Source organism: Anabrus simplex, chromosome X (assembly GCF_040414725.1).
Source record: "Anabrus simplex isolate iqAnaSimp1 chromosome X, ASM4041472v1, whole genome shotgun sequence".
Taxonomy (NCBI): Eukaryota; Metazoa; Arthropoda; class Insecta; order Orthoptera; family Tettigoniidae; genus Anabrus; species Anabrus simplex.
Window position 1 is genome coordinate 38,439,194 of NC_090279.1, and position 26,437 is coordinate 38,465,630.

Sequence of the window (26,437 nt, forward strand, 5' to 3'; positions counted from 1 at the left end):
TAACTGAAGTTCTGTTAGGTTCAACTTGCGTTAGTTTGATCACCTCAAGAATAATGTGTTCGCAGTTTTTCTGAGTAGAGTTCTTTCGTGCAGTTTTCTTCAAGCTGTGCTGCAAGAATATAAGCATAAACTTGGAAGCATGGTCTATCGTAATTACGATGCCGATATGCTTGATAAGTCTCGTAAAGGGGTTCTTGGTGAATGGCATACTGAGAAGCTGCGAAGTAAGAAGTAAGGGCTACCTCGATCCTAGAAACGAAGAACATAGGTAGCCAGCCCATCTTGACTTCAAGGGAGGAAAGCATGCTCTGTATAGAATTGTGCATTTGGGGTTCTACTTTACTCTTTAGTTTTCCAAAGTAACCTCATGTATCGTAAAATTTTGGACATGTATATGAAAACTTATGTCCAAATGTGCATGTAAATATGGGGAACTGCTAACACCGATTTTTTTTAAAATAGTGACTTACTTTTAACATATTGTTTGAAACTACATATAAAGATACTCTCACAATAAGTATTGGAAGAGAAGGAATTCAAGCAATTGCTTCTTTTTGATACTGAGCAACTGGCCATTTAGCTATCGGCCTGAATTTGGGAGATGCTGGGTTCGAACCCACTGTTGACAGCCCTGAAGTACATGTTTTCCATGGTTTCACATTTTACGGCAAAGAAATGGTGCGACTGTACTTCAATTACGGCCACAGTTGCTTCCTTCCCACTCCTAACCATTTTTAGCTCATCAACGCCATACGACCTATCTGTGTCGGTGTGAAAGGGAAATGGTAGAAACCATCAAACAACAATATGCCGTAGGTCATGTTCAATTAACTTTCATTAATTTTTTTTTCTAGTTGCTTTACGTCGCACCGACACAGATAGGTCTTATGGCGACGATGGGACAGGAAAGGGCTAGGAGTGGGAAGGAAGCGGCCGTGGCCTTAATTAAGGTACAGCCCTAGCATTTGCCTGGTGTGAAAATGGGAAACCATGGAAAACCATCTTCAGGGCTGCCGATAGTGGGGTTCGAACCTACTATCTCCCGAATACTGGATACTGGCCGCACTTAAGCGACTGCAGCTATCGAGCTCGGTAACTTTCAATAATAAGGCTTAAATTTATGATAATAACCTACCACTGTTCTTTGACTGATAATTACATTCAAACTTTTCAGCTTTTGTCTCTTTCATAAACCAAGGAAGCTAAATGTTATGTACGTAGTCAATGAAAAGTTACATTCTCATAAGTTCCAAAGATTCAGAGTTTAGGAATATTTGTTGCTTCAGTTAAACTATTGTAATTAGGATACATCTAAATGTGGCTTAGAATTATTGTACAATATTTATTTTATTAGTAAATATCATTCTTCCTGTACTATTACTAAATTTTTCATTGTAGGGGAGATTTCTCCTTAGAAATTTAGTTATCACTAGAATTCTATTGTTCCTGTTATATTCGTGTGTATCTCTGTGTTCGGTAACCCTTTCGATACTCTAGCATTTAACAAATGGCAGGTTTCACTTCTGTTAGAGCACAGAACGGTAAGGTAGTACTAATTTAATAATAATCTGTCTAGACGTTTGACTTTGTTTGTAATCCTTGAGTAGTTCTTGCGAATTTTAAACTTTAGGCCAACTGCAATTTTCATTTCTGTTTGTGCTTAGTAATAACCTATTGTAATTAGGATACGCCTGAACGTAGTTTAAAATGATTGTAGTGTATTGCAGTAACTTATTAGAAATTAGATTGCTTATTCAATTTTTTTGAGTAGGCTTGCGAATTTCAAACTTTAATTGTAACTTCCATTTCTGTTTGTGCTTAGTAATAACCTGTTGCCATTAGGATACGTCTGAACATATTTTAAAATTATTGCAGTGTATTGTAGTGTCTGAACGTAGTCTGAACTTTGTTTAAAATTATTGTGGTGTATTATAGTATCTTATTAGATATTAGTGTGTTTATTTTATTACTGTGAAATACGAGTATTTGTGTAGTATAGTGTCTGCAGTATCTGTGATAACTCTCTTACCAGAATTCTGTTGTAGTCATTATGGTAGACTTAACTGCAGTTTAGAATTGTGTAATTCTTGTGTATTATTTTCTGTTTTCAATAATTAGCAGCGATTTTCATCCTGTTAGGGTGTTGTAGGAAAACAAAATCGTACAACTAAATAGTGTTGTAGTGTAGTAGTAGCCTATATTCACTACCTTATTGTCGTGTGATCTTTGAGAACTATCCTAGACAATATTTCCTTCCTTTCATTTTTATTTTGGTCAGAATAAGTCATCTTATTTTTCCTTTTCTTTTCATTATTCAGTAAAGAATGGCTAAGGAGTGCAAGTGTAGGAACTGTAGATGTGGCCAGGCATTAAGGAGTATGAGAGACGAGTTGGAGAGTTTGAGGGAGATAATTACGATTCTCTCAGAGGACAGGAATGAAAGTAGGCCTCCCTCAAACAATGTACAGGATACAGTAGATGTAAATGAGGGAATGGAAGGGAAAGAAAGGGGGGAACTATAGAAGACAGGTGGTTTAATGTTTTAAGTGGAAGGAGATTGCAGGCTGAGGACTCCATTCAGGATCAGAATTCAGGACAGGTGTCTGTGAGAAATCGGTATGAGTCACTGCAGGTAGAATAACAGAGGGAAGATGAACAGGGAACTGTTGCTGAGAAGTGTGGAAGTAGGAGGAAGGGAAAAGGTAGGAAAGGAAAATGTGGAGTAGTGGATAGGAAAAGACAGGTGGAACAGGGTCATGGGATGGATAAAAGGGCGGAGAAAGTAGCTTCTACAGCTGTCAGGGATGGTAGGCCTGACCATGTGGAGACGGGATCAAATGAGGTGGGGTAGGGTTGAGGCTCTGGTCCTGGAGGCTTCCATCGTTAGACATGTGGGGAATGTGTGTGTAGGAAAGGGAACCAGGGTAGAGTGTTATCCAGGAATTAGGTTAAGGCAGATGTTGAGGAAAGTAGAAAAGTAAGAGTGAAAGGAGAAGGTCTTGGTGTTTCACGTTGGTACTAAAAACGTAGGACAAGCAGGTATAAGTACCAACATAGTTAGGGATCTGGTAAATGCAGCACGCGTGAAGTTACGGAAGCGGAGATAGTTATCAGTGGAATACTGTGTAGGAGTGACACTGACTGGAAGGTGATTGGGGATTTAAATGAGACTATGGAGTGGGTATGTGGGAAACTGGGAGTGAGATTTCTAGATCCTAATGGTTGGGTAGGAGATATGGATCTGCGCTCAGATGGCTTCCACTTACACCGCAGTGGTACATATAAGTTAGGAAATTTTTTAGGAGGGTTATAGGGAGGTAAATTCAGGGAAATGGGGAGCGGTGATAAGGGAACAGGGAACTGGAAGTCAAGTAGGGGTGACATAAAATTGTTAGTGCTGAACTGTAGAAGTATTGTAAAGAAATGATTTGAATTAAGTAATTTAATATATATATACTGACTTAGCAAATGTCATGGGATAGTCACGTAATAGCGTATGGGGCCTCCTGTGGCCCTGCGAACTGCAATGAGACGCCGTGGAAGTGAGTGGACAAGTCCCTGGTAGTCCTCTCGACGCAACTGACACCAAATCGTTTGCAGAGCGTCCGCCAAAGCTGGTCTGTTCGTGGGTGCAGGATCCATGGCACGGAGCCTGCGTTCCACGACATCCCAGATATGCTCGACAGGGTTCATATCGGGCCTCCTGGGTGGCCATGGTATTCGTTGGACCTCCGCTGCATGTTCCTGGAACCATTCCCGGGCGACGTGGGAGCGATGGGGTGGCGCGTTATCATCTTGAAACACCGTAGAACCGTCTTGGCGCTGAAAGGTCAAGAATTGTTGGAGATGGTCTCCGAGCAGCTCAACATGCCGCGTACCATTCAAAGTCTCTTCCAGAACAACTAGGAGGCCCATTCCATACCAGCAAAATGCACCCCACACCATAACAGAGACACCAGCGCCCTGGACCACACCTTATTGGCAGGCACAATCCATCGCTTCATGTGTTCTGCGCCATACACGATGCCTTCCATCGGCATAGTGCAGTTGAAATCGTGATTCGTTCGACAATATCACGTTACGCCATTATTCCAGTATCCTTCCCTGGTGACTGGCGACAAATGCGCGTCGTTGTGCCCAATGACGTTGGATTGACAGTGGCACCCGTGTGCGGCGCCGGCTCCCATACCCCATAGAACCCATGTTCCTACGGATTGTCCAGTGGGAGACATGTCTAGCACGGCCTGTGTAGAATTGAGCTGTGATAAGTTTCACGGTTGCCCGTCTGTCACAACTGACAGTCCGTCTCAGATGCTGCCGGTCACGGTCATCGAAAGTGGCTGGACGGCCGGTCGTTCGTCTGTTGTGGACGGTTTCACCCGCATTCAACCATTCACGGTACACCCTGGACACGGTTTTTCGTGTGAAGCCAAATTCCCGCACCACTTCCGAAATCGCACTTCCCACCCGTCGTGCACCGACCACCATACCCCCTTCGAACAGTGGCATCTCACGTCGACGTTCCATGTTACACCTGTCACATGCACAGCCACTGCTCACAAGGTCTCCTATACAACTGCCGCTGGCACAGGGAGCATGTGGTGCGCATACAACACACCTGCGCATCAGTGCTCCGCTATCCCTTGAAATTTGCTCAGTCAGTGTATACTCACCAGATATTGTAATAGGAGTTGAATCATGGCTGAGAAACGAAATGGATGATGCAGATATTTTCTCACGGAACTGGAGTGTGAATCGTGGAGACAGGATAGGAATGGTAGGAGGGGGGAGTATTCATCCTGGTGAAAGAAGAATTTGTAAGCTACGAAAAAGTCAAAGACGAGAAACATGAAATTCTAGGTGTAAGGCTCATCTCTAAAGATAATAGGCAACTTGATGTCTTTGGAGTGTACAGACCAGGAATATAGCGCAGATGTTGATTCAGAATAATTTGATAAGATAATCAGCTATGTGGGAGACGATAAGGAAAGGAGCGTGATTGTAGTGGGTGATCTCAATTTACCAAATGTCAATTGGGAAGGTAATGCGAACGACCGGAAGCGTGACCAGCAAATGGCAAATAAGTTAACATGGGAAGGGCATCTGATTCAGAGAGTGATTTAACCAACTAGAGGGAAGAATATTCTGGATGTGGTGCTGGTAAAACCAGATGAGCTCTATAGAGAAACCGAAGTAATAGATGGTATTAGTGATCACGAAGCTGTTTTTGTGGTAGTTAAACATGAATGCGAAAGAAAGGAAGGTATTAAAATTAGGACTATTAGGCAGTACCATATGGCTGATAAAACAGGCATGAGGGAGTTTTTGAAAAGTAACTATGATAGGTGGAAAACGGTAAATAAAAATGAAAACAGACTGTGGGATGGGTTTAAAGTGATTGTTGAGGAATGTGATTATAGGTTTGTACCTTAAAAGTTTTAAGGAATGGTAAAGATCCACTATATTATAACAGGGAAGGAAAGAGACTAAGAAGGCAGTGCAGGTTGAAAAGAAATAGAGTTAGAAATGGCTGTGGAAGTAAGAAGAAATTGAAGGAACTTACTAGGAAATTGAATCTAGCAAAGAAGGCAGCTAGGGATAACAATATGGCAAGCATAATTGGCGGTCGTACACATTTTAGTGAAAAATGGAAAACTATGTATAGGTACTTTAAGGCAGAAGCGGGTTCCAAAGAGGACATTCCTGGAATCATTAATGAACAAGGGGAGTGTGTATGCGAGGATCTTCAAAAGGCAGAAGTATTCAGTCAACAGTATGTAAAGATTGTTGGTTACAAGGATGTCCAGATAGAGGAGGTGACTAATTACTAAAAAAGTATTAAAATTTACCAATGACAACAATGTCATTTACAGTAAGATACAAAAGTTGAAAACTAGAAAAGCAGCAGGAATTGCTAAGGTTTCGGGGGATATACTAAAGACAATGGGTTGGGATATACTACCATATCTGAAGTACTTATTTGATTGTTGTTTGCATGAAGGAGCTCTACCAGATAAATGGAGAGTTGCTATAGTAGCCCCTGTGTATAAAAGAAAGGGTGATAGACATAAAGCTGAAAATTACAGGCCAGTCAGTTTTACATGCATTGCATGTAAACTTTGGTAAAGCATTGTTTCTGTTTTTATTAGACACGTTTGTGAAATTAATAACTGGTTTGATAAAAGGCAGTTTGGGTTTAGGAAAGTTTATTCCACTGAAGCTCAACTTGCAGGTTTCCAGTAAGATGTAGCTGATATTCTGGATTCAGGAGGTCAAATAGACTATATCGCGGGAGACTACAGGCAAAAATGAGTGCACCTGAACTTGACAAAAGAGTGACTAAATGGGTGGCTATGTTTCTAGAAAATAGAACTCATAGGATTAGAGTAGGTGAAGCTTTATCTGTCCCTGTTAGAATTAAGAGGGGAATTCCTCAAGGCAGTATTATCGGACCTTAATGTTTTCTTATATATATAAATGATATGAGTAAAGGAGTGGAATCTGAGGTAAGGCTTTTTGCGGATGATGTTTTTCTCTATAGAGTGATAAACAAGTTACAAGATTGTGAGCAATTGCAAAATGACTACGATAATGTTGTGAGATGGATAGTAGGCAATGGTATGATGATGAACGGGGTTAAAAGTCAGGTTGTGAGTTTCACAAATAGGAAAAGTCCTTTCAGTTTTAATTACTGCGTTGATGGGCTGAAAGTTCCTTTTGAGGATCATTGTAAGTATCTGGGTGTTAATATAAGTAAAGATCTTCATTGGGGTAATCACATAAATGGGATTGTAAATAAAGGATACAGATCTCTGCACATGGTCATGACGGTGTTTAGGGGTTGTAGTAAGGGTGTAAAGGAGAGGGCATATACATCTCTGGTAATACTACAACTGGAGTATGGTTCCAGTATATGGAACCGTCACCAATATTACTTGATTCAAGAACTGGAAAAAATCCAAAGAAAAGCAGCTCGATTTGTTCCCTGGTGATTTCCGACAAAAGAGTAGCGTAACAAAAATGTTGCAAAGTTTGGGCTGGGAAAACTTGGTAGAAACGAGACGAGTTGCTCGACTCAGCCGTCAGTGTAGAGAAGGCGTGGAATGACATCGGCAGACGAACAAGTTTGGATGGTGTCTTTAAGAGTAGGAAAGATCACAATATGAAGATAAAGTTGGAAATCAAGAGGACAGATTGGGGCAAATATTCGTTTATAGGAATTGGATTTAGGGAGTGGAATAACTTATCAAGGGAGATGTTCGATTAATTTCTAATTTCTTTGGAATCATATAAGAGAAGGCTAGGAAAAAACAGATACGGAATCCGCCACCTGCGCGACAGCCCTAAATGCAGATCAATAGTTATTGAGAGTTGTTTGATGACAGCCCGTGCTCCACACCGTGTGATCTGGTCTGCACTCATGACCATGGTGTACCAGAAATGTTTATAATTTAGATCAGGGATGCTATACACGAACACCAGAGGTTGTGTATGTTGCGCTGTCAACGTCTCGGAGAGCTTCTCATTGAAAGTTTGTGTGTACACCAATCTTCCACTCTGTCCCCATTGCTCTTTGTCCTCAGCATGGACACCACCACATGGGACTTGCAAAGGGGTGTTTGCTTGCAAAGGGGTGTTTGTTGGACTCTGTTATATGCAGATGATGTTGCACTTGCTGATAGACCCGGAATGGGACTGCGGCATCAAAGTGAAGATTGAATACCCGTTTTTCACAATACAAACTTAGAATGAACAAAAGGACGAGTGAATACCTGGAGTCATCCGAATCATCTAATGGCTCCATCCAAATTGATTCAGGTACCTAGGATCTTGCCTACAGACTGTTAGTGGGGTAGATTTTGAAGTGCGGTTTATGATACAGGCAGCGTGGATGAGATGAAGGGAATTCACAGGCACACACTGTGACTGAAGGATAACACTACGTCTGAAGTTCAGAATATAATGCATGTCAGTAAGTCTTGTTGCTGTGTACGGTGTTGATTGTCGACGTACTGAGAAAGGTATGGAGTAGCAATTACACAACATGGAAATGTGTATACGCCATTAGTAGATGGGCATTGCAGTCCTGCATCACGTAAGAAAAGAAAGACACCGTTCACCAGCAAATGAGCATAGAATATGTCACCAATGGTTTGGTCGGCGTCCTTTTGCTGTACCTGACGCAGTTGGCAATTTCATCCAATCTTTTGAAATTACTTTGCAATGTCCACATGGACCTACTATAAAAAGACATTGACAATATTATACAAAAATTTAAAACTAGAAATGCTGCTGGGTTTGGTAAAATTTCTGGGCATATACGAAAGTCAGTTCTTTGAGATATTGATTAGTGTATGTGTGAATCAGCTATACAAGATGAATTAATAATTAGTGTAGTAGTACCCTGTGTATAAAGAACATGTGCTACACATAAAGCCAGTAATTACACACTAGTCAAGTTGACTGGTGTTGCATGCAAGCGCTTGGAATGCATTCTTTCTGATCATATTATACACATTTACGAAATTACAAACTGGTTCGTTGGATGGTAGTTCAGGTTTCAGAAATATTATTCCACTGAAGCTCGTCTTGTAGATTCCAGCAAGATATAGCAGGTATATTAGATTCATGTGGTCTAATGTATCACGATTGACATATCTATAAGGATTTTCATAGGGTAGATCTTGGGAAATTACTGACAAAAATTAGTGTGGTTGGGATAGATAAATTTGTGGCTAAATGGGTGACTATAAAGACGAGGCCAAATTATTAAACATTAAAAAATGAGAATTGAAAACATAAGATGTTACCAATTTTTAAGATGATGGCTTTAGTACTTGGTAAGCACCCACTTAGCTTTCGTGTGTGACTTGATTAGACTGGGCATACCCTCAAACAGTATTTTACACTGACTCTTTAAATCGTCATCATGACACCAGATCTGAACGAACTTCTCAATGAAGCCAATTTCTGTCGTTATATTCGCTTTTCGTACTTTTCTTTGCTATCGCCTAAGGATGTTCTATGGGGTTCATGTCTGGACTGTTTCTAGACTGTGGCAAGGAGGCCAATCTTGCATAAAACTAAATTCACTTTGGCCAAACCACTCTTGCATCTGAGGCACCAAACGGGTTCTTAATTCTATATAGTTCACGTCCCATAGTTCCTTCTACAATATTTAATTGTCCACAGCCGTACCAAGAATACACACTCCAGACCATCACTGAAGTTGGATGTTTCACTCTCTGCTTCACTCAATCTGGATGGAATGCTTCACCTTTTCTTCTGACACATGGACTTGTCTCTTATTCTACAGGAAATACCGATTCGCCGCTAAAACAAACCTGAAATAAATGATCAAATAAGCGTAGCATTAAATGCAATAAGCTGTACGGTTTGGAAGAAAAATTTCACACAGTTACTGTACTGTACAGTTACATCACTTAGATTGGGTTAAAATTGAATAATGAATGATAATTAAGGAATTACAGTAATTGTCATGGACTTGCCTGTTTCCAATCTTCACATAACCAATTCTGGAGAGTCGTGGCCCACTGGGACATATTTTCAGCCATAGCAGGAGTAATCTTCGCTTTTCTTAGAGGTCGTCTTGCTCTCAATCTAGCATTAAACAGCTCTCGTCTCAAAGTCCTGGCTGGTACCAATGACCCGTACTCTTATAATTTCATACGTAAATCTAAACTAGTAACCTTGCGGTTGTTTACTGACAAATTAAACAGTTTTGCTTCCTCCTTGCTGTTAGTTTCTTCTTTCGCCCACAGTTTCCAACACGTTGTTGACATTTTGCCTTCCCCTTATCTTCACATTTTAAAATTCTACTTACAGATTGCTGTAATATTTGCAATCTAGAATCTACCTCTTGCTGTAAATAATGTTTCTCAACAAGTAGCTCTCTGACAATGCCTTTCTTGGCGAAAGGTCATTTTGTCTCCCCATAACCTCAAAATTTGACAGTTCTCTAGTACCACTCTTAAGACATATCAACTGAACTCGTGAATAGTATCAATAACGCACGTAATTTACAGAATGCACAGTATTAACAATAGGTCGCATTATTTACTTCCATACAGCAACAATATGCAGATATAGACGATAAACAACAGAATATGTTCACTAACAAAATATGACACAAAACCATGTGAATAATGAAATTACATTGTGGTTCTCACTGTAGCCACTATATGAAAAAATACAATAATGTGGGCAGGGATATCCCAAGTGGTAACTTTACCACCAAACAATGTTCAAGGATTAAACTATAAAGGTCGATAAATTACATAAAGATAGAAATATACCATTTACCATGAAAATTTGGCCACGTCTGGTGTATTTGTAGAAAATAGAACTCAGAGTATTAGAGTAGTTGAAGCTTTATGGAATTGGGTCCCACAGGGCAGTAGTGTGAGACCTCTATTTTCTAATTTATATATAAACAATATGAATAATGAACTGAAAAACTGATGAAGCTCTTTGTAATAACTAAGGATTAAGGCCACGGCCGCTTCCTTCCCACTCCTAGCCCTTTCCTGTCCCATCGTCGCCGTAAGACCTATCTGTGTCGGTGCGACGTAAAACAACTAGCAAAAAAATGTAATAACTAAGTTTCAGGATTGTGAGTAACTGCAAAAAGACCTTGACAATATTGTAAGATGGACATCGGGCAATGCTATATTGGTAAATGGGGTGAAAAGTCAGGTTCTGTGCTTCACAAATAGAAAGAGTCCTCTCTAATTTAATTATTGTGTTGATAGGGTGAAAGTTGTTCTTGGGGATCTCTATAAGTACCTAGTTATTCTTATTAAGGGTATATGTTCATTGTGGTAATCACATAAACGTATCAGAAATAAAATTTGCAGGTCTCTTAATATGATTATGAGGTTATTTAGGTGTTGTAAAGGAGAGGGCATATAAATCTGCAGCAAAACCACAATGAGAGTATGAGACCATCACCAGTATTACTTGATTAGAGAATAGGAAATACTCCACAGGAATAGCTCCATTTCTTGTGGTTGATTTCTAACAAAAGAGTTGTGTTACAGAGATGTTGCAAGGATTCAGCTGGGAAGACTTGGAGAAAGGAGACAAGCTCTTCAATTAAGCAGTATATTCTGAGATGTCACTGGAGAGATGGCTTGGAATGACATTAGTTGATGAATACATTTAAGTCATGTTGTTGAAGTATAGGAAAGGTCACAACATGAAGATAAGTTGGAATTCATGGGGACTAATTTAGGCAAATGTTCACTTATAGGAAGATGATTTAGTGATTGAAATAATTTACCGTGAGAGTTTTTTCATAAATTTCCACAATCTTTTTCTACATAAACAACCAACATCCCTAAATGCTGTTGTTTGATTGTTTCATTGATTGATTTATTCATTGATTGGGACATTGACTGATTTATGTATTCTGGTCTTAATGTGATGTACAGAGAGGGACGATGGATATTTCTATGCTTGTGATATAAACATGGTCCTCTTGTTGGAAAAGTGGTGGGAATAGTTTGGGATTATTTGATATTACAGTGAAGTGTTTCGGAAAGAATATATATAGGAACATGGAAATGAACGAAGAAGTAACAAGTCAAGTCATGTATAGAAAAATGGGACCAGTGGAATGTGAATATAAGACAATGAAGATAATAGCTAGTCATTGTGGTATTAGGATCAATAGAAAGAGAAACATAAGCAAGGAATGGTATTGGGTTATGATTTGGAGAGTGTTTAATATTATTTATTTTCCTTAAATTGTACATGTACACATACACAAGTGCCTCCACCCATACATGTATGTGTATATATACTCTGCTGAATATTCACAAATATGTAGATAATTTTAAATTTACATATTTACAAATGTTCCTCCTGTTCTGTGCTACCATGTCTACTGCTATCCAACAGTGTTTTCCTTTTCATGTTCTTATCTATCTTATCAGTTGTTTGAAAAGCAGAGGCGAAAGGGCTCGGGTTAAAACGCAGCAGGTCATTATGCAAGTTAGGTCCCCAAAACAGTAAAAATAAAATAAATAAATGCAATGTAAATTTTAATCTAATAGAAATTGTATACTATTATTTGAAGTAGCTGCACAAGTTGTATACGTGTTGATTATGTTTGTAACACAGAAGATATGAGTAAAATTTTGTAAATTATATACATTTACTAAGGACGAGCTGTGTGCTTAATATAAAAAAATAGCATATATTGTATAATATTGTATTTACAAAATTGTTTTCTTCTCTGTTCTTTTAAAATTTAGTGCTTGATAATAATGTATTTTTGTGTACCATTTGCCAACAAGGTAGACACCTCACTTGCATTTAAAGTGATTTTGATTTGATTGTTCCTTTCAATTATATAATTTTTAAATGGGATGTAAATTAATTATACTCTTATTGTGCCACTATGAAATTTATTATCTCAGCTGTTTCTTGTTTAGGACTATATATTTTTTCCTTCTTTATTCTACTTTTCTTATTTCTTACTTATAGCCTTCTGAATATACTAAGGAGGAAATATTCATAGAAGAACATACTGATGATCAGCTCTTGCCGTACATCAAAGAAGAAACAAAGTACGTACACTACAAATTCTATACAATATGGAATATGTTGTACCTATTCACAGCTGTGTTCAGTAGTGGTTGGTTTATCTCAAAAAACTGGCCGTTTTCATCAGTTTAATCCTTTCTTTACAAGATTACATTTAAACACTAATATCTTCAAATTCCACCTGTTAAAATTACCTAAAATATTCAGGTTATTTAAGATCATAATTAATGTTCCGTCATGTAGATTTATTGAATGTATATCTACCAAAATATCCTTGGTAAAGCTTAATATTTTTGAAGTGTATTTGTTTACAATACCTTTAAACAACCACGAAAAATGTGTTCTTTTTTCACTTTCTCTGCATCATTTGTTCATCACATTTTTATCATCTGAAATGCCTTCTGAAACTATTGCTTCCAGATATTCTGTGTAAGTTTTTTTTACGTTCATACCAACAGTGACACACAGAAAAAGCGATGTTTGTAGATTATAAATTACATCTACAAATTCAAAATTGTTAAGTTTTATGTACATTTTAAACAACAATTACTTCAAACTAACATAATCAGTTTCATTAATCAATATAATTATGGCTGAGTTCAATAATGTGGTAACTCAGAGAATGTCATTTTAAAATTATTTGGTTAGATTCCTTTTTTCTGGTAATTTCTGTTCTCTTGTGCGTTAAGTCAGATTCCTCCATTTGTGGACGCCAAAGCAGATAATGTGTTGTAGAAATGAAACGTTGAGATCATTAATGCTACATCTTTGATATAGTTTGCAAATAAAACTTATGCATTGTTGCAAGTGTAAAAAAAATTGTGGTATTGAATTCATGTTCATTCCAGTGATGTGGTCACACTTGCTGATTCATTTTAGTGTTCATTGTCAGTCAGGTGGTTCTAGTGTGTTGATTGAAAACATGCCTACACAATGAGTATAATCTAATAAAATAGACTGGTACAAGTGGAGTTTTAAATTTGTGCAGGTTGCTTAAAAAATTCAGAATTCTTTAAGTAAGTGAATTTATTATTTCTTAAAAGTAGATAAATAGGGGTACATTATTGCTTCACGTCCGTAGGTTTAACCTCCAAGTGCCCTACACGTGATCCCCGGGTGGTACTAAGAAACAATAACTGTGGCTGCTGGACTTATCTCTTAAATATCTCCCAGCAATGACTAAAGTATTTCATGGAAATAGCTGTTCTCAGAGCTACCAGACAAGAAGGATTGGACCTTTCATCCGTGTCTTCCAGCTTAACATAGATGTAACTACCTATCCAAAGTTATCCTGGATAATAATATAGATGTTGTGTCTATACAGGAAACCCATACAGCCAATGAAGAAGAGTTTCGGAAAAGGGGCCGCATTAATGTTTATGCAGCTCTTGGTGCAACATATCACAGTGCACATGGTATAGCTACTTACAGTATGTTCGTAATAATATCCAAGATGCCTCACTGCTCTTTCAAAACGAAGACGAAGACATCCATTGTGTTGCTGTGCGAGTGGCACATGTTACTATTTTTAACATTTATAAACCCCCGGACGCAAAGTGGCCAAGTACCATTCTACCTACTGCTCAACACCCTGCACTTTATATAGGCGACTTCAACAGCCATCACGAACTATGGAAGTACTCGAATAACAGTGAATGTGGAACGAAACTCGTAGAATGGACAGAAATGAACAATCTCCATCTGATTTTTGACCCAAAAGATCTTGGTAGTTTCCAATCAGCTGCATGGAATAGGGATTCCAATCTTGACCTGTGTTTTGTTAGCTGCAATGAGGGAGGACACTCCTTACATACCAGTCGTAAAGTGTTAATACATTTTCCCCACAGTCAACATGGCCCCATTGTAGTGGACATTGGCATGAAAATTCCTGTTGTACTGTCAATACCACATGCTCGGAGGAACTTCAGAAAAGCAAATTCGTCAACATTCACCACTGAACTGGATAAATGTGTTCGGTGGATTGCTCCCAAGCACAATTACAAGCGTTTCGTAGATGCAGTTATGATGGCGGCTAAGAAGAGTATGCCATAGAAAAGAATACATCCCTGGTTGGAATGTAGAGACTGATGCACTCTATAACGAATATCGGCATACTGGTGATGAAGACATAGCTGATGAACTTCTTTCCAGCATGGATACTACCCGGAGAGAACGGTGGATTGAGACAGTGGAGAATATCTACCTAACTCATTCCAGTAGAAGATCTTGGGGGCACCGCAGAAAACTTGGAGGAAGGACACCTTTGGTGAAGCAACAGCCTGGAGTTACTCCGGATGAAGTAGCATCTCACATCGTCACAACTTCCCAAACTCCATCAGATAAGAAACATACCAAATACATACGGCGCCAGCTCCAAACTCTGGAATCAAGAACACCACGCACATCAAGGTATTCACAACCGCTTACGGTGCAAGACATCAGTGCTGCTCTCAAAGACGTTAAACCAAGTACAAGCTCCAGATTTTGACGACATTCATCCAGAATTTCGCATTCGTTTAGGGAAGAATGCAAGAAGTTGGCTGTTAAGGTTTTTTACCGACCTTCTACAGAACAGACAACTCCCGGCAGAATTCAAACGAACGAAAGTGATTTCCATCTTGAAACCAGGTAAGCCTGCCAATGACCCAAGCAGTTATAGACCAGTTGCCCTTCTTTTTGAGATGCTATTCCACAACAGAATCAGCGCAACAATTTTTAAGTGTATTACAGTTGATCAAGCTGGATTCAGGCCAAATCGCAGCTGCTGCGATCAAGTGCTTTCACTGACATTCCACATGGAAGCAGGTTTCCAGAAACAACTCAGGACCTCAGCTGTATTCATTGATCTTACAGAATCATTTGACGCAGTCTGGAGGGAAGGATTAATTTACAAGCTTCTCCGAATTGCACCCCGTAGGACCATCGTGCAGGTTATAAGCAATATGCTCAATGACAGAAAATTTCGAGTGTGTATGGAAAATAGTATGAGTAGAGAAAGGAAGCTCAAAAATGGATTACCTCAAGGATCGGTACTGTCTCCCCTACTGTTCAATTTGTATATCTCCGATCTCCCAGAAACATCATCGCAAACATTTTGTTATGCTGATATCATAACACTAGCCACTCAAAATCGATACCTTAGTGTGACAGAAGAAGTGCTACAAAGAGACCTGATTTCACTTGAAACGTACTTCAAGAAATGACAACTGTGTCCTAACTCTAACAAAACAGAAGTGTCGTGTTTTCACCTGAATAATCGCCAAGCTGGCATTAAACTTAACATGCGTTTTTGTCACCAAGAACTTCGGCATAGCAGCTATCCCAAATATTTATGGATTACACTTGATCGCACACTATCTTACAAACAACATCTTATGAATCTGTCAAAAAAGCTCAAAACACGTAATGTTATCCTTCAGAAATTGTATGGCTCAAGTTGGGGTTCATCAGCAAAGACTTTATGATCTGCTTTGGGACTGGTATTCTCGTGTGCTGAGTACTGTGCACCAGTTTGGCTGGATAGCCCATATACAAGACTAATTGATACTCAACTGAATGTTAGCTTGCGGTTAATATCTGGTACTGTCCAGTCCACATCGCTTTATTGGCTCCCAATTCTGTCAGGTATAATGCCACCTGTTATAGAAAGATAAAATGCTCCCATCCGAGAGTTCAAGAATATAGAAATGAATCCTCAACTGCCTGTTTTGGATGATATTCCTGTTCTCAAGGTAACGAGGTTGGAGTCACGACATCCATCTTTGCATGATGCTGTCGCATTGGCTGATGGGAATTTTCACTCTTTAGAAGAATGGAGAAGTCGCTGAAAAGTTGCCACAGACAGTTCCTTACACAACATCTTCCTGGTGAACATCATCTACCACGTAAGATTTGGACCACTCTGAATTGGGTGAGAACAAATCATGGACGACGCAGGGATGCCCTTTATAAGTGGAAATATGTCTCATCACCAGAGTGCGACTGTGGTGCATCTCGACAGATGATCCCCATATTGTAAGTGAATGTACACGACGTTCCTACACAGGTAGCCCGAGTGACTTTTTGGAACCAACAGAGGAAGCCATACAGAGGATCACTCAACTAGACATTCTGCTATAAAACATGTTTCTTGTCTGTACATTTGTAAATACTATATATTTGTATATATGTGTCTAACTTGTTGCCCTATGCTAATAATAATAATAATAATAATAATAATAATAATAATAATAATAATAATAATAATAGGTAAATAACGTAGTGATATAATATTCTTTCAAAATTGTAATTATTGTCACTGACCTTACAAAGTACCACAAGTGTATGTCCTGTTTTAAAACATTTAATGCAGTAGTGTTTTTGAACTGTAATTGTGACATCGCTAATTAATTTTTTGCTGTCACACCTTTGTTGGTTACTGTGTGAAATGGTCTTTGATAATCCGTGGGAAATGATTGTATGGTCTCGGATTGGTGCTCTTAACCAAGCCCTTGTATCAGCAGGTCATGCGATGGCTAGTCATAGCCTAAGGTTTGACTTCAAACCAGATTTGTGATGGAAACTATGAATTCTGAATGGTTTATTTGATTTTGTGAGTGATTAGAGTCTTCTCGGCTCTTATGTGATGCACTGACTTGTTCCTACTGTACTTTCACAACTAGTGGCAAGAAATATCCATGTCGGTCCTCAGAACTACCAAGTACCAGCTCACACTCTCTGTTTCTTTGTAATTCATGTGTAACAGGACACAATAGGCTACGTTAGAGAACAATCTTGTATTATGACCACCAGTAAAAATGTTGCTTATGAATCCTTTTCACACACAAAATCATATTTCTATTCTTGATGGAGTCTAAATTAGCTTTTTAATTTCTAAACATATTTTGTGCAGAGACCAGCAAAGCGACATGCATTTTATGTGTGTTCTTTTTTCTTGGCATATATGTCAGAGGACAGTCCATTGTCTACATAGCTTAGTCCATTTTACATCATAGATTTTAGATGCTTCTGAAGGATTCAGTCGACCGGATCTTATCTGCTACTTCCCACTTTGTTTTATATCTCACCTCAGGCGCTATTGTTTCCTCACTCTCATTTCAGCAGTCTACAAATATCATGCCGCAACTTAAATGACTTCCTTTAAAATGTCTAAACTATTTGCCATGCCAGTTGGGTATTGAATTACATAAGAAAAGATTTTAAGATTCATAAAATTTCCTAATTGCTGACTTGTGGAAATACACGTATTTCTGAGATTACCAAATAGTGATGAGATTACCTTCCATTTGTGGAGAGACACATCGTCCTGAGCTAAATAGTGATGAGGCTTACTTCCGTTTGCGTAGAGACACATGGTCCTGAACTAACCACTTAGTTATGTGGCTTCCTTCCAGCTTTAGAGCGTTGAGTGTCACATGGCCCTGAGCTGACCACTTTGTGCCACTCCTCCATGGTCTTCATATTTATAGGCGTGATCGGAGTGAAAATAACAAACTGATTAATATGATCGTCTGCTGTCTATGCCGTATGTAAGCAGAAATATGAATTGCAAAATTCTATTCAGGCTAGAATACACTGTCGGACTCCCCTCTTGTAGGTACACGTAGAATTTCACCGGATATTCAAACTGTCCTTCCCATTTAACACAGATATACCCATTTTTTATTTTTTTGAGTTATAAGTTTTTCTTCACAATGCATTTATAGGAGTCACTTAAACACGAAATCCAGAAGCGTTCAGACATTCAAACACTATTTTGTGAAAATAAGTTTTTATAGATATCGGACATAGGCATTAGGGGAGAAAATTTGAACATACAATAAACTAATTTGAATGTTAGGATGTGTAAAATATCAATTGCATTCAATTTTTGTAACAGAATATTCATCAGTCTGCATCTGGTGGCAGGGTCCGGTGTCGTGGTTCATTGACTCCAGTTAGTTCGGTCTCGGGCCATGTCTGCATGTAGTCTTCCAACTTTCAGCCCGTTGTGCACTTTATCAGTCTATGCTGTCTGGTTCGTCCCTAGCGCCTCTTTTCACCGACTTTCTGTGTAATACTCTGACTTTCCCAATGTATCGTCCTCTACATGCAACACATGGCCAAACCAGCGCACACGCCTTTTACCAATTTTCTTCTGGATCGCTGCAATGCCAAAACGTTTTCTAATAACATCATTTGAAATGTGATCTAGCCTAATTATGCCAGCCTTCCACCTAAGCAACTTTGTATCCATGATGCTTAGTTGGCGTTCTACCTCTAGAGCTGGTCAGCATTCGTTGCCGTAGAAAACGACAGGATGGATATCGATAGGACAGATATCAGTTCGGTAGAACTTAGTTTAGAGATGGCCCTTCGTCCAAAGTTCGGAGGGGCGCCTGTTGTCATTCTCCACTTCAGTCAGGCTTTGTATATCCTTAAGTTGACTTCATCAGTAAGTCGGCCATAATCATAGATTGTGGAGCCAATATACTTAAATATCTCTACTCGTGCAATGTCTTCAACGTCAACATGCATGGTTCCAACTTCTCGACGATGTATTGCAATGTATTCTGTCTTTTACTTGTTGGGGCGCGGGGCTTATTGCGCTAGTCGATTGTTCCAGTCTTCTGTTTGACGCTGCAGGTCTAGCTTATTCTCTTCAGCCAAATGATATCATTTGCTTAGAGAAGTGTCCATGGTATTGGACTGCGCAGGTTTGTGGTAATTATGTCCATCACAAGAATAAGCTGCAGTGGTGATAAGCCGGGGCCTTGATGGACTCCTACAGTTATGCGGAAGTCATCAGACGCTCCTGCGGCAGCTTGAACACAACTCATTTGTTCTTTGTAGAGCAATTATACCCTCTCAGCAAGGTGCTCTGGAATGCCATGTACTTGTAGGGCTGACTGATTAGGTCATGAAGTACCCGATGGAAGGGCTTCTAAGGGTCCAGAAATTTGTGATGAAGCCTCTTATTCTTTCCACAGTGTCTCTCAAGTAATAGTCCGGCAGCATGGGTTTCTCCTATTGCGCCACAATTTTACACAAATCCAGCTTGGCTTGTTGTATGTTTCTCTAAATCGCTAATCCTTTTGTCGAAGATTTGTTCTAAGTTTCTCATTGCGAGGCTCAGAAGTATGTTCGGGCCGTGATTAGAAAAATTGGCAGGGCTTCCCTTATTTCTGAATTGATAATCCATCGCAGTCTGTTTGTTTTTGACCTTCTTTGATGATATGGTTGAAAATCTTGCTTTAGCCACACTGCTGCATCCTCCCATTGAGAGAAACAAAACTGCCGGAAGATAATCGGGACAGATGGCTTTCCCTGGTTTCATTTCCTTCAGCATATTATGGACTTTAGTGACGTCATTTTCCTACATTGGACCTTCAACAGCGGAGGTGATTACGATTGGTAGATACGGAAATTCCATGATTGAGATGTTGTCAAAATAGTTCCACCAATGTACTCGCGCTTCCCGCCTCTCCAGTAGCAAATCGTCTGTTTCCTCATTGATGCCGTAAAAACGTTGGACTTCTGACGTTTTGCGAAGGCTCGATTGGACTAGCCGTTAAAAATTCCGCTCGAATTCGCGCATGTCATGTTTCACATATAGACCTGCCTACTGGTTTGATTTTGTTACGGCAAAGACCTCCTTCATTTTACGAGTGGCTGCCTTGTAGGCATTCCAACGACAAAGAAACTCGTGGTACAGTTGCTTCTTCAACCGTACTGCATATTTAACATCTTCATTCCTTAGCCATATATCATGTTTAATCCTTCGTTGTCGTCGCTCTGACTTAATTGTTCCAGGAATAGAGCGAAAGGCGTCTTTCAGTTTAGTCCGGCTCACTTCAAATATGGTGATTTGTGACTCTGTAACTTTTGCAACGACGTTAGTCTCCTTCTTCAGGGGCAACCATTTGATCCCAATTTGTCTATTTCCTGTGAAGTATTGGGCTCTTGGTGACTTTATCCGCAGCATAGATGACTGGTCGTTGTTGCATCGCAAGGATTTGATAAGGGACAACTGTTATCTCTAGAACATCTTCGAGATTTCACCCTCTCACAAGGATGTAGTCAATGCGAATTGGATGGGAGCCACTGTAGTACAGAGTAGATGAATATCACTCTTTTTGAACCGTGTGTTTGCGATGATCAGTTTCTACATAATCGCGAATTTGTTGGGCATCGTCGTTCTTTTCTCCATATCCATGAACGCCATGGACTGTTTGTTCTTCTTTCATCGGTCCGACACGTCCATTCAGATCAGCGGCAGCGATAAGATAGTCAGCGGTCTTCTTGTCAGGCAGTGCCCAGAACGCATCTTTGGTTTCCATGCGCACGTCAGTTTGTGGAGCGTTGCGCTGAATAATTGTAATTTCCTTCTCTCCCCAGTGCGGACGAGTTGCATCAAGCGATTGTCAAACTTTTGCACCTCGGAAAGTGAACCGTCAAATTTAGCTGATATGACAATGTCAACACCATGAGCTGTTCTTCGGTTTCTGTTGTACACCAGTTAGTAACCACACCTCTTTTCACATGACTTTTCTCTATTCCATCTTATTTTCCGCACCTCTCAGATGCCTACAAGCCTTCTCTCAAGTGCAGTGGCGTATTCGCTACTTCACCCAGGCATAATTCAATGATGGGATACACAATGGGGGTACTAGCATGGTTAGCCGTCACAGCCCGTGCGACGGTAACCCAAGCATACTTTTCATGCTGACTGGGCACTGCCAATGCGCGTCCCTTACAGGGGCTGCACTAAGCTTGGCTCCGATACCATGAGACATATTTCTGTAATGTAACGGCATTATTTTACGGCTGGCTTGTCTTGAAGCATTTAGGTGCTCATGACGGAAGGTAGTAACGCAGCTGCGGACATGGAGAACAGATGCCTTTTGCAGCCACTCCTCTAGAGAAGAAACGCTACCCTCTTTTCTGCATTAACTTCCAGAAATTTAGTGTACCTCTTCCGCCATCTGGTCCCTAGTGAACGTCTCCATCTCCGCCAAAGTTGCCATTAAAGACTTTGTACATGTTTGGTACGCGAGAGCTTTTATATTTTGCTCAAGTTCATCGGCAGGCCAGCGGGGAACCCGTATCCGTCACCTGGGAAGCGCCACGTGTTACAGCAATATAGCTGGTTGGGGTAGAATATTTATCAATGCAAAATGAAACATTATTTTACTAAAAACTAATTGTGAACCTGATAAATTACTTGTCACAGGAAAGTATTCACGTAAAGAAGAAGGGTTACAGACTTTTGCACGTTTGCTTGGTGTGAAATGCCACAGAACGCATGACATACCATCCAGTGTCGTATTTTCTGCCCCCTGTTGTCTAGTGGTGTCAACATCAATATCTTGTTTGATGATCAAGAGATTTAGTCTGTCATATCTGGAATCAATGTCCCCCTTTCATTTGTCCACTTATTTTCTCCAAAGAGTGCAGTAACAATACATGGTCGAGCCTCCCATTACTTTGCTTGTGAGCCAGTCATGCATTCGACTGGGCCATGTGAATTCAGAATTCAGTTCATACAGCATGAAATGGAATGTATCAGTCCATGTTACGATATATTTTAGCCTGCGTGATCCATTTTCCCATGTCGCAGTTGTAAGCGGATCTCACCTTTAACCAAGAAATTTGCATTTCCCGCCCTTCTTCCTTAGAATATGTAGAACTACTCTGTGGTGGGGAGACTTGGATGCTATCCAACTGTGTTATGAATCCACTAAAAATAATCACGTTGCCCGTGATCTTTTGAAATAAATAGAATAATATTCCTTCTTTTACATACCAGCAATATCCACTACGGTGCAATTTAACGTCTTGTCATGTCGAATTTTGGCTCAAGCCTTGATTTTCATGCTCCTTCTATCCGTATTGTTAAAGTAATACGTGTAAGAATATTCAAGGGCATGATAGGTTGCGTTTGGTTTCAAGATTAGGATATTAGAACATTGTAATAAAACGCTACCACCAATGCCATATTCTGCGTTGCCTTCATAATGTCTTTAACAGCAGTGTCTTGAGGATAAAAGACAGTATCAATGCTAGCGAGAGAGCCGTCGTATACTTGTTATATTTCAGCTTTGCCAGGATTCCATCAGGATTAGTTTCTACCGTGTTAAATACAGGAATTAAGACGTAGACTGATGTAGTACATGGTAGTACATATGAACGTCCTTGTATAAACCTACCGTCCTATATATAGGTTGGCTATGTTTGATTGCACATCAAAGATACATATTTCGGAAAAGCGACACAGTGACATAATAAAATGCTATAGTGATATAACAATGTACAAATACAATATGTATATTTGTGTGACAAAATAACATTCATAAAAGATTAGCCATGTTGCAACAGATCTTGCTGAATGTCGGCAAACATTCTCAACTTTATTAATATATACAGCACAGACATTCTCCCAAACAACCTCAAGAACAAGGTCTTTTACAAAAATTATTACTTCCCTGCAACAAAGCGCAGAGTGCTTCAACAAGATCAAAACTCCAAAGCATATGCCGTTCTTTATGTAGGAGAACAGACCACGGATTTCGATAGAATAATATGTGCTGGATTAAAGAGCTTGTATGAGTATTTACCCTTTTAGGCTGGACCACTTCTCATCCTTTCTTCAAATGAGGTTGTCTATTAACTCGTACATTTCTCAACCGTGACAAGTTTCTTGCGCCTGATATCGTGATTAAGAAAAGACGCAACATATTTTCGTAACAAGTGAGAGCTTTTGAAATTTAACCTCAGATGATGTTTACTCTCAGGAATGTAATGTTTATGAGTAACGAGCTCTCTGCACTGGATATCAGTGATTGGAATGCCCAGTAGCAAACCCCCTGTGTGAGAGTTGTAGTGGATTTGGCTGTTGCCCTATTGCTCACATGGTTTCAATTTGTCACTGTAGATCGAGACCCGAGGTGAGCTGTAGAGATCATCAACCTCCGGACGGCGGATCATCTAGTTTTAGGTGTAGTGTGTGCAGTGAAGTCCTGGCTAGGAAGTGTGACCTCTTGCAACATCTGATAAGACACAAGGAAGATCGACCCTTCAAGTGCGACCACTGCGGAAAGGTGTTTGGTAGCCGAAGCAGCTTGTCGAAACACCTCAGGATCCACCCGCTCCAAGTGTGCGGATTTTCTGAAAATTCCTTTACAAAGAGGAAAATGCTGACTGGTAACATGCGATTGCATAAAGGTGGAATTATAAACGAATGCTCAGTATCTCATAAACATTTCAGGAAAAGGCCGGACGTTATGCCGTCTCACACGGGCAAGAACCGATACTGCTGCAACGTCTGTGGAAAATCCTTGAGCTGGAAAAATCTAGCAGGTCACATGGTTATTCACACAGGCAACAAGCCTCAGTTTTGCACTGTATGTTGCAAATCATTTGTCAAGAAAAGCAGTTTATCTTATCACAAGCTGACTCAAACAGGAGAGAAGCCAAACAGTTCCAATGTCTGTAGCAAGTCATTCATTAAGAAAGGCAGTCTAACCGGTCTTATGCGGACCCATGCAGGCGAGAAGCCTTACAGGTGCAATGTCTGTGACAAATCATTCACAAAGAAAGGCCATCTGACTGATCATATGAGGACTCATACAGGCGAGAAGCCTTACAGCTGCAATGTCTGTGACAAATCATTCGCAACAAAACGCAGCTTGATCGATCATATGCGTACCCATACAGGCGTGAAGCCTTACAGTTGCAATGTCTGTGACAAATCATTCACACAGAAAGGCCATCTGACCGATCATATGCTTACCCATACAGGCGAGAAGCCTTACAGCTGCAATGTCTGTGGCAAATCATTCGCAATGAAACGCAGTCTGACCGATCATATGAGGACCCATACAGGCGAGAAGCCTTACAGCTGCAATGTCTGTGGCAAATCATTCGCAACGAAACGCAGTCTGACCGATCATATGAGGACCCATACAGGCGAGAAGCCTTACAGCTGCAATGTCTGTGGCAAATCATTCGCAACGAAACGCAGTCTGACCGATCATATGCGTACCCATACAGGCGAGAAGCCTTACAGCTGCAATGTCTGTGGCGATTCATTCACAACGAAACTCAGTCTGATCTATCATATGCGTACCCATACAGGCGAGAAGCCATACAGTTGCAATGTCTGTGGCAAATCATTCATAAAGAGATGTAAACTAACCGAACATACGCGGTCCCATACAGGCGAGAAGCCTTACAGATGCAATGTCTGTGGCAAATCATTCACAACGAAAGGCAGTCTGACCGATCATATCCGGACCCATACAGGCGAGAAGCTTTACCGCTGCAATGTCTGTGGCAAATCATTCTTAAGGAGAAGCAATCTTACCGAACATATGCGGAGACATACAGGCGTGTCATAAAGAGAGGCAAACTAACTGATCATATGCTGACCCATATAGGCGAGAAGCCAAACAGGTGCAATGTCTGTGACAAATCATTCACAAAGAAAGGCAGTCCGACCTAACTGTTCATATGCGGATATACACAGAAGAGAAGCCATACTGTTACAAAGTTTATTCCACTGAAGCACAACTTGTAGGATTCCAGCAAGATATAGCAGATATCCTGGATTCAGTAGATCAATTGGTCTGTATCGCGACTGACCTCTCTAAGGCATTTGATAGGGTAGATCATGGGAGACTACTGGCCAAAATGAGTGCAATTGGACTGGATGAAAGAGTGACTGAATGGGTGGCTCTGTTCTTAGAAAATAGAACTCAGAGAATTATAGTAGGTGAAACTTTATCTGGCCCTGTAACAATTCAGAGGGGAATTCCTCAAGGCAGTGTTATTGGACCTTTATGTTTTCTTATATATATCAATGATATGTGTAAGGAAGTGGAATCAGAGATAAGGCTTTTCGCAGATGATGTTATTCGGTACAGAGTAATAAATAAGTTACAAGATTGTGAGCAACTGCAAAATGATCTCGATAATGTCGGGTTGTTGCATTTTCAGATTAAAGCTCGCAAATGGGCTGTTTTCATTCAGTAATGGCTACTATACCCCACCCATATCCAATCCCTCCTTCAACGCTAACGCCCCTTCCTCCCCAACATCAATAACCGAACCACCGCCGTCTCAATCTATATATGTAGGATTGAGACGGCAGTGAACCGAACTGCCGAACCTTACCCCCACCACTACCACGTGCAAGGGTTTGACAGCGGCATAGGTCCTACCCTTCCGAGGGCCCGGCTCAGACAGAATACTTTTGCCCTCCACCCGCGTGGGCGCGCTGTTGTACATCACGTCACTCACCCTAAGCCCACGTGACGAATACGGCAGCTCCTATTGGTAGAAACATCTCCCGATTGCTATTGGTCGATTTGAGTTTGACAACTTGGACCACGTGGGACGACCACGTTTTTGACGTTTGTGACATTTTGCTTTACTTTGATTTGTATGCGCATATCTGTTATCTTCGTTTGCGTGTTTGAAGAAAAAGTACAAGATATTTGAGGTAAGCATCCCTACTGTTCTTGTTTTACTAATCTCCTGAGGCCAGAACATGAAAACGTACCACACGAAGGCAAATGAATTTCGGATAATTTGAAACATAAATGCGGCCAGTATCCAGTATTCGGAAGATAGGTTCGAACCCCACTATCGGCAGCCCGGAAAATGGTTTTCTATGGTTTCCCATTTTCACACCAGGCAAATGCTGAGGCTGTACCTTAATTAAGGCCACGGCTTCTTCCTTCCCATTCCTAGGCCTTTCCTCTCCCATGATCGTCATAACACCTATCTGTGTCGGTGCAACGTAAAGCAACTAGCCTTATCATAGTTGTCCCCCTGTGGGGTAAGGGCAGTAGAATAACAGCCACAGCATCCTCTGCCTGCTGTAAGA

General features: G+C 40.3%; 1 protein-coding gene across 1 annotated transcript; it reads left to right on the top strand.

Moving 5' to 3' along the window:
• Window positions 1-23,831: 23,831 nt before the first annotated feature.
• On the top strand, window positions 23,832-25,033 carry LOC137503255 (zinc finger protein ZFP2-like). Its single transcript, XM_068230796.1, has one exon. It carries the CDS (start codon window positions 23,832-23,834, stop codon window positions 24,945-24,947), a length of 1,116 nt encoding a protein of 371 aa, XP_068086897.1. The 3' UTR covers window positions 24,948-25,033.
• The last annotated feature ends 1,404 nt before the right edge of the window (window positions 25,034-26,437 follow it).

Excerpts from the sequence above, each read along its gene's own strand:
- LOC137503255 (XM_068230796.1), top strand. The coding sequence starts at position 23,832 with ATGCCGTCTCACACGGGCAAGAACCGATACTGCTGCAACGTCTGTGGA.